The sequence below is a fragment of the Sinocyclocheilus rhinocerous genome, unplaced genomic scaffold (assembly GCF_001515625.1).
Source record: "Sinocyclocheilus rhinocerous isolate Xijiao unplaced genomic scaffold, SAMN03320098_v1.1 scaffold1635, whole genome shotgun sequence".
Taxonomy (NCBI): domain Eukaryota; kingdom Metazoa; phylum Chordata; class Actinopteri; order Cypriniformes; family Cyprinidae; genus Sinocyclocheilus; species Sinocyclocheilus rhinocerous.
In genome coordinates, this window is record NW_015627629.1 from 1,192,443 (window position 1) to 1,202,051 (window position 9,609).

Sequence of the window (9,609 nt, forward strand, 5' to 3'; positions counted from 1 at the left end):
TTTTTTTTATTGGTCTTATGGAGTATTCTAATTTGTTGAGATAGTGAGTTGGTGGGTTTTTGTTAAATGTGAGCCAAAATCATCAATTAAAAGAACCAAAGACTTAAACTATTTCAGTCTGTGTGCATTGAATTTATTTAATACACGAGTTTCACAATTTGAGTTGAATTACTGAAATAAATGAACTTTTCCACAACATTCTAATTTATTGAGATGCACCTGTATACATGATACATACTACAAACTGGCTTTACAGGTATGAACTCCATGAAAGGATATGTGGTATTAATCTGACTTTCCTCATCATTTACCTTAGATTTATAGAGTTAATAAATATGATTACATGACTCCTGCTTTCTGGTTTTTGTACCTTGCATTCCTTGAAGAATTTCAATGCGCTTGGTTCTCAAAGAGTTCATCTCATTAGTTACCTGTAAAATAGTTAATAAAATACTGTAAAATCAAGTGACAGCCCAGTGAGAGCTGAAAAGAAATTTAATCAATTTTTGTTAGCACTACAGTGCTAGGTCTTACCTGTTGTTTCACCATAAGCAAGCGCTGCACCTCTAAATAAGCAGCTTGCAGGGCAGCACGTGCCTGAATAAGACTGTTGTCCACAGCCTGAAGAGATGTGTTAAGCTCCTCCTCACGCTGAGATACAGCCAGCAACTGATCCACTTGCGAGCGCTCTGAAAACCACAATACAAAGAAATATTAAAATACTTAAATAAGGACACTGTGTAGTTTGGTTTACAGAAAATAGCATAAAGCAGTTTCCTTACCTTTCTTAGCCTTAATTTTTTGCCTCTTGTTTTTCCTATCGTCATCAGGAATCTCTGGAGACACAACATCCTAGTGGAAAGACCCAACAATTAGATAATGGCAAGAATTATATTCCATTTACGTTATTCTTGCATTAATGTTCATGTAGAACATTTAAAAATGACACTGGATGTTGCCTTTAGAGGCAGCTATGTAATGTAGCAGGCTGATAATTACATTAGAATTAGAGCTACTGTGTTTCTGAGTATGCCAAGCATAAACCATAGTGTCAAGTATGAAGTTTACCCCTGGAGCTCTGCGTTTCTTCCCAGCTCCTTGCGTGTCAATCAGTTCAGGCTCTGATCTACAACCGCCGTCTTCTTCAACTTCCTCTGGGCCCTTAGAAGGCCCTATCGAACCTTGAATTGCAGATTCCAGATGGCCTTTGGACTGCAGCTCCTCTCTCCTTGGTGGCTGTGAGGGGCAACAAGCAGGAGAGTCTCTCACTGGTTCTACAGCTTTGGGGAGGGAGCTGGTACCTGCAGAACCATCTTTGACCACATTGCTTTCAGACAAGCTACGCTTACGGGAAGGCACTTGATTAAATTCAACCAGAGAGTCCCAATGAAAGCCCTCAGAAAGAGGTACATCATCTTCATTCATTTGGTTTGGACCCTCAGGTTCACAGGGCACCATTTCTATACCAAATCTGAAAAGATTCAGGACAAATATGGAATTAAGGTATGAAGGAAGTAACCATTTTATGCAAGAAAAAATATTAAGAGATATTCATGCAGTACCTTGGTAAGCCCTTGCCCTGCTTCTTCCGGTTGACTTCCTGGTAGACCTGGTCCCAGTTGACATTCCGTCTTGAGCCAGAGGAGCTAATAAGCTGCCGCAAAGTGGGTTTAAGTCCTGAGTCCTTGTCAGTCTCATTCTTTCGCGTGCCACTCACATTTCTAATACGCCTGGCAATATTCAAGTTGGGTTCATGGGATGCGGCTTTGGTGCCCATATGGCGGTTCAGATCCCTTTGTAGACATGCAGGCAAGGCAAGCTTACTTAAAGGGGGCACAGAGTCACCGGCAGTTTGTTGTGATGGGCTGCTGTGGGACCCCTCACCAGTTGAGCACAAACCTTCATCCAGTGTGTCCATGACTTGATTTTCTTCCATTTCACCACACTCCTCCTCATCTTCGTGGTCCATAGTGGAGGTACTAACTTGTAAGGACTGCAGAGATGGCCTAGTGTCACTGCGCACATTGCCAATCTGTACTGAGGTCTCAGTACTGGTTAACTGCTCTTGTTCATTGCTTAAACATCTCACAAAACCCAAACTTTCTTGACCCTTGTTCTTGTTAAGTCTCTTCTTACTCTCATGTAATTTTTGATTCTTTAGTTCTGAACTCTCTACGTGCTCTTTAATCTGAGGCACAGCCTTTGATCCTTTGAGGCAGCTCTCTGTACCAGATATGTCATTAGAGTTATTTCTATTAAGCAATGTCTCTTTAGCTTTTCGCAGCATCTCTGACAGCAGATCTTGCTCTGCATTGGAAGTGGCATGTTGTGGGAATTCAGAGCTTGAATGGGAATGCTTAAAACCTTTAGAGCTGACAAAGTCTTGACTTCCTGTTTGTTTGAGATTCATTTCTGAACCATCTTCAGCAAGCTTGCTGGGCTTCTCTGTTCTCCTAGTGGTTGAGGTGGAGGGGTAGGAGAAACTATCCATGCTAGTACTGCCAGTGTTCTTGAAGCAACTCTTCTGCTCCCTGCAATCACTCTCTTCAGGTTCTGTGGGTTTATACTGACAATTTTTTTGGTCTGCCTTGGATATCCTCTCCATGTCCTGACTGCCCACGTTGAAACTTTGTGCCTTAGAGGTTTGAGGAGATTCCACATCTGAATTATCTAATGTTGGCTGAGGGTTAGTCTGGGATGAAGGATCCCCAAGTTTAGCTTGTGGATATGGTGCCCATCGGTGAGCCTTCTCTGACTTCTGACCCTTACCTTTGTTGGGATCATGCTCTCCACCAGATTCTTCTAGAATCTGTTCACCCTGTGTCTGATTCTCAGAGCTGCTGGGTGTCTTCTGAGGCTCTTTTGCAGGTGATTTAAAGAGCCTAGGTGGTGACATATATTGTCCATTCCATGGGACATTAAACTGACTGTTGTTCCAGGGAAATTGGTTTCTCAGTTGTGGAGGGCAGGCTCGTGGAGGGCAGACTCCAAATCCACCTTGTCTACCACCCCAAAAGTTTCCTTGGTTGTGCAAACTCCCTCCATGGCGACCAACAGAGTCCCATTTCTGCAAGTTAGGCGGTCCTTGAGCATGCCACGTGGCACACCTAACATCCCGGCTAGGATGAAACCTTTTGCCATGTTCAGGGGATGAAAATCTCAAATTCCGCCAATTGGAGCCTCTGCCCCTTTTGGGCATCTGAGGAAAGTTAGGATAGGGCCGGTCCCAAGGGCCACACTGCTGGTACATCAAAGGCCTTGGCCCAAGCCACTGAGTCCGAAGCTCCTGCCACCTCCTGCGTTCTTCCTGCTCTTCTTTAGCCTGCTTTGCAGAAGCCTCTTCTTTCCTAATAGAGTTCAGTATAGAATGGTAACATACAATGATTTAACTGGCAAAAATGGTACAGACACACTCAACAACGAGGACAGGTGAAAAGCATGATGGATAGGTTAAACAACAATGCATGTAAATTCAAATATGCGGAGAAACACAAAACATGACAGGCTATCTGTACAAAAGCATGTCTCTATACAGTTGGAAATAAGGTCATTAAAACTGCTAAGAATGCTGCCTTTTCCTGTCTTTCAGAGTATAAGGAGGCCATATGATAGGACACAATTTGGTATGTGACAGGATAACAGCTGTTGATGACCCACTGTTTGTGAAAATTCTACTGCTTGTGGCATTCCCCACCAACACTCAGAAATCACCCACATTCAGTACCTTCATTTATTGTGCTCCAAAGAAACCAAATTGCAGACTCAAAGATTGCTTATTCATCCTTGAATAATTAAACCAGAGACACAGACCTATCACACTGCTTCCATTGAAAAGATCTGTGTGATTTTCACTGTCTCAATACCAAACTCATTTTATTGGATCAAACTTTTATGAATAAGGAACTACTGTTATTTTTAATCATTTAATAGTATTATTTCTGTCTTGATTTGCAGTGGTCATGACTTAATTGTCTTGCAATCTTCACATAACAAAAATTGTATTCTTTAGATCTTGAACAACTGGGATATCTAAATGTTCTACGGCTGACCACAGAAATGGTGAGTGATGTACAGGTCTTTCTATTATCTTGTGTGAGATCAAGGGAAAACAACTTTCTGTTAGACAAAAATAAAGATGAAGTAAAATAAAAAATAATGTATTATGTATTAGGGCAGAACAGAAAAGGACTTCTGTCATTAAATAATGTCTAACATGTGACTTAAACAGCATGGTGCATAAAAATACTTGGTGAGGTCAGACTATTTAAAGACATAGTGCCCATGCTGTTTAAGGGTTGAGCTGGAAAGGCATGGTGTGGTGTGCATCCAAGAGTGTGAGTGCGAGTGTTGCAGTCATGGCTGTTTTTGGCCTCACTTGACACCATACTCCACTGTATGCAGAATAGTTTAATATAGAACTGCAGGTGTTGTGGTAAAAAACAGATTATTAAAACCCTAAGAAAACACACTTCATTGACAAAGATTTAAACACTATCATGCAATTAATCAATAGATAACAGGTCTGCAACCACCATCAATACAATTCAGGGCTTTCAAACACATAGCAAGCAAAGACTCACCTGATCATTTCTTTGCGTTTCTCGATAAGCTGCACAATGTCCTTGTCAAAGTACTCTTCATCTTGGTCTTTGTTTGTGGGCCGGTTCTTCTGATCCTCAATGTGCTGTTTATGCAAAGGGCTGGAAATGTGACTGGCATAGTCGGTCAGGCTCACCTCTGTTACACCGCAGACCCGGCACTCGTGTCCACAGTCCCTGGGGACGGAGGAGAACATAGGCTGCTCAATACTTCCCTCGGGCATGGCTACTGCTTCTGAGTGGCTGTCTAATGAGTTATGGTCTTTTTGAGAGATCAGGAGGCAAACTGACTTTTCAATCATAAAATAAAATCCAACTAGTTATTAAAAAGTTAAAGAAAAAAAACGCAATCTTCCGGATCTTGTGGTACATCTTCAGGGGCTTCACAAATGGATTTGAGTGAACAGGCAAGGCGCTGGGAGATCTTGAGCTCAGAGGGGCGACCACCCTCTCAGCAGCTGCTGAGCCTTAGCACGCTGTCATGATGGAGTCCGCTGTGCTCTGAGACGAGGGTTGGGAGAGCTGTTGGATTTTGGTGTGTCTCCACCCTCCTCTGCTCTTTAGGGCTGCAGCAAGGGCGGGACTCTTCTGCTAGCTGTAATGCGAGCTGCTTACAGTTGCCGACTTGAAAACCCCTCCCTGCCATAGATGCTGTCTTTAGTGCCAAACTCGTGAGCTGATAAATACTTGCTGTTGGCAGATGGTCTATCCCCCGAAAAATGGTGTCATGGCAGCTTGCCATTTTGCAGTCAGCATTCTGTTATGTTATTATTTCTAACTTAAAATTCAAAAGTTTTTTTGTGCGGCTTGCGATTGAGTACTATGATTGTGATTATGATTTGTGTGATTGTCTCTATGTTCTGTAGTTCATTTCCATTTGATCAAATGAACGGATTACTGAAATCATTGATTTGATTAATGCTCTAAACATTAAGTTACATTGATCTCATAAGCATCATTACCAAGATGCAATTAGCTATAATATGACAAAGCTCTAAAAATCGACTTGTGTGTTTTGCATTTTAGATTTCAATACCCTCCCCATTTAAGAATATCATTCTCACTTTTCACATTCCAGAGATGTACATAAATTGTCACATGAGGCAGTTGTTATTTGTCAGCCTTGCCAGTTGTTTCCAATGTCCCTATATATACTCTCGGGTTAAGGCAGCTGCCTCGGCTTATCTATCGTCTGACCAAAGGAGACACGTGCCTTACATTACGCATGATTTTCATCTTTGACCATAACCATATTCTACACCTTTCACCAAAGAATTTTCCAAAATATTTTCCATGAACTTTGAAGTTTGTGAAGCTGCGTAAGGATTTTAAAAAAATTATTTAAAACAATGAATTTCAATTTTTTTTTAAAATAAATGATCAATACAGTTATGCCTTATAATTAGTTTTGCATGTCTCAAATAATGCTAAAATGCCCTGAGAGTTGAAGGAGGCACAGTTCTATGAATTTGGGAGTATAACTTTAGTGTTGATAGTAGAGATGAGTTTCCCAAACTGGAGTTTGTGAGGAAACTGCAGGGGGTTTGTGAGTTGATTAAAATCTAGTTAATTAAATCATAAAATAAATAAGTAAATTAACGAAACACAAAGATTAAAGGGGTCCTATTATGCTCTTTTACAAAGTCTTGATTTTGTTTTGGGGGTGTACTAACATTTGATTAACCGGCCTGTCAAGTGACCATTTCCTAACCTGACATTAGAAAACCATGAACATGCAAATGTACTGTTAAAGTTTTTAGATATTAACTTACAACATCATGCGGTAGTTAAGATAAATATTTTAAGTCAAAGGGGTTTTTTGTAACATTGATGCGTAACATGGCCTCTTACCGGCCTTTCAGAATCTCCAGCTCCCGGTGGTGCAGCATACTTCTCATGTGCTCTTCCATCTCCTAAAACCCAAAGACACCATTACAATATAGCATAATAGTATTGAACAATATTTTAAAAAATACAGGAACAATTTTTATTTTTATTTTACACAAATCAATTTTAACGAAGAATGTATTCTTACACGCAAGACAAAGGTTATTTGTAACCGTAGATCTCACAACAGAACAGTGCATGTGCAGAGGTCAGACAGGTGCCAACATGAGCAAATAAATTACAGTTTGTCACACAAGAACTCAGAGCAAACTGTCGCATTCTAGCAGAAATGGGAGATGATGAGATGTATGCTTAAATATCCAGGTTTACCTGTTTGGAGCTGTAGACAGTTTCACAAAGAATGCATTTCTGTTCTTTAACCATGTTGAATGATGTTATTGTATCTCAGGCCACAACAAACAAACAGGGTTCTGCATAAAGACACAAATAAAACAATCACAACAGGCAGCATATAACGAGTGCCAAATTATTAAAATCACTAGCTAAGAATAATTTTCCTGATTTCTCATTCCATCCATAGATTTGGATTTATGAAGCAATTTAGGAAGGAAAATAACTTTTAAATTTTAAAGAATAATAATAATTTTTCACAATTGTAATGTTGTGATTATATATTTAAATTTATTGTCCATAAAATAAAATTATTGGATGAAATCAAATAAATGAAATTAATCAAAAGCAAATAATTAATATCACATGATTATAAATCTTCTTGAACATACTCAGCAATCTCTAGTTTGATACGCTAAAGCTTTTTGGCAGGTACTCTACAGTAAAGATGTACCACCGGTCAAAATGTAGCCAGTGACAGCATTCAGACTCAGCCATGCACATAGCTCAAAGATGACTAAACTTTCTTGTTTATTACATACTGCAGAGGCTCGTATAAGGGTTTGCCTAATCTTACATTAGATTGTGTGGTATCAGTAATGCATGAGGTTGGACAAACTACATAAGGAAGGAAAGAGGGTCAGTGTCTCTGGCTCCACTGCAGGATGCCAGAGGACACAATCCGGGGACAGCACTCAAGTCAGGAAGCTAAATGCAGCATGCTGGGAGTGCAGCACACAAGCCAACCACAAAACCACTGCAGGGTCGTGTCTTGGCATGTTCATTTCTCAAACAGAGTTTGGAAAAACCCACTGCACAAACACAGTTTCCTACACAGCGTAAGGGGCTGTTTATACAGAACATGACTTGCATTTAAATAGTTGAACACTGAGTTGCGAGATGCAGTGGTAATCTGTAATGGCATTTGTTTAATGCATTTTTACATTAAAAAAATCTGACACATTATTCGTGGATCTTGGCCACACATTGTGATTCTTTTGCATTAAAGGGACACTCTACCCAAAATTGAAGATGCATATGTAAATTAAAGTCCCAGAGTTATACATATTTTTTTTGACAGCCCTAATTGATGAATGAATGCCTTCTGCAGCAAAACGATAGGTGTGCAAGAAAAACGGTAATATTTTAAACTTTTTGAACTATAAACCACAGTTTCTGGCCAAATATCACGTGCATTAATGATGTGGTGTAAGCATGTTGTGAAGCTTGTGCAAAACTTTTCAACCAATGTAGCGCTTCACGACACTCTCATGAACATATGACAGTTGGCCATAAGAAATGGTTTGTGTAAGTTTCAAATATTAGCATTTTTCCCTCACAAACACACACACACACAGGTTTGTTTTTGTGAAAAGTGGGGACATCCCATAAGCATAATGGTTTTTCTACTGTACAGACCGTATATTCTATTGCCCTTCACCAACCCTACCCCTATTTGTCACAAAAACACGCGCACACACACACACACACACCTGTCGTTTCACTTCAGAAGACATTGATTCATCAACTGGATCACAGTTGTGTTTACTTTGGGTGGCTTTTGAAGCATCAACTTTGAAGGCCCCATCCATTTGCATTATATGGACTCAGAGATGGATTATTTTTCTAAAAATTTTCAATTGTGTTCATCTGAAGAAAGAATGTCATATACATCTAGGATGCCAAGAGATTAAGTAAATAATGAGAGATTTTTTTTATTTTAATTTTGGGATGGAGTATCCACTTAAGGTTAAAAAAAATAAATCTAATTTAGAAACTAGAAATGTGCTTCAAGGGGCCCAAGATAACCTTGTTAATTCCATAAAAAGATAACCATATTTTAGTGGTGAATAAAGCACATTAAATTCTTGAATGGGGTGGGATCTCACATAGCACTAGCAATTAAGATATATGAACTGGCATGCTTTGAAAGAATGAGTACCCGGAAAATGACATGACATTCGGCTGCACCACAGTGGAAAAATTAAATTTCCACCATTATAAAACCGATAGTTCCGGTCCTTTATTCTGATTGGCTGAGCCACATTAGAAGCTGTTGTAAATTACACTACAAACATACACCTTTGTTTATGTTTGTCTGTTGCTTGGCAACCACTTTGTTGCAACCAAAACTGATTCTGAGGAACTACATTGTTTGGTGGAAGAATACTGTTTTTATTAATATCATTACACTTTATTTGCTCTGTTTTATTTTGTGAAACCTTACTACGTATATGGAATAACCGATTTATAAAAGCAAAAAGCTCCGTGAAGCCGTGGTTTACATTTACATTTAGTCATTTAGCAGACGCTTTTATCCAAAGCAACTTACAATGAGGACAATAAAAGTAGGGATGCACAGGTATCGGCCCGATACTGAGCTCCTGTACTCGTTAAAATGCCCCAATACCAAACGCCGATACCACACAGCATGTGTTAAGTGCCATATTCAGACAAAGAAACACCGACAACAGAACAACAGACAGCAGAATTGAGTTATTAGAGATTAAGGATGTCTACGAAGTATATGTATGCAATGAATATAATGTTAAACATTCAGTATTGACTGTATAGCTGATGTGCGCGAGCTGATAAGCAAATCACGCTGAGTGGATTGAGCGCGCGGCGGCGCAGATGCGCGAGCTTGTCGAGTGAATATACCTTTCTCACAGACATCACTGGAAAGTTTGTAGTTCGGTCGGATACGTCAAAAACAAGTAAATAAAACAATGCACAAGTTACTTAACGGTAGGGAGAGAGAGAGAGAGAGAGA

At 39.7% G+C, this 9,609-nt stretch overlaps 1 protein-coding gene across 2 annotated transcripts in view; it reads right to left on the reverse strand.

The window, feature by feature from the left end:
* Nucleotides 1-9,609, reverse strand: part of znf106a (zinc finger protein 106a) — a 29,882-nt gene that overhangs the window by 15,233 nt on the left and 5,040 nt on the right. Inside the window, exons 2-9 of one of the 2 annotated variants that reach the window (XM_016543604.1) lie at nucleotides 6,816-6,916; nucleotides 6,450-6,511; nucleotides 4,581-4,775; nucleotides 1,563-3,347; nucleotides 1,069-1,471; nucleotides 783-852; nucleotides 535-689; nucleotides 371-431 (exon numbers count right to left, since the gene is read on the reverse strand). In XM_016543604.1, coding sequence (XP_016399090.1) covers nucleotides 371-431; nucleotides 535-689; nucleotides 783-852; nucleotides 1,069-1,471; nucleotides 1,563-3,347; nucleotides 4,581-4,775; nucleotides 6,450-6,511; nucleotides 6,816-6,869 — 2,785 coding nt within the window. In that variant the 5' untranslated portion in view covers nucleotides 6,870-6,916. Of the gene's footprint in view, nucleotides 1-370; nucleotides 432-534; nucleotides 690-782; nucleotides 853-1,068; nucleotides 1,472-1,562; nucleotides 3,348-4,580; nucleotides 5,005-6,449; nucleotides 6,512-6,815; nucleotides 6,917-9,609 lie in introns of those variants that run through there. The other variant, XM_016543598.1, reaches the window with a different exon arrangement.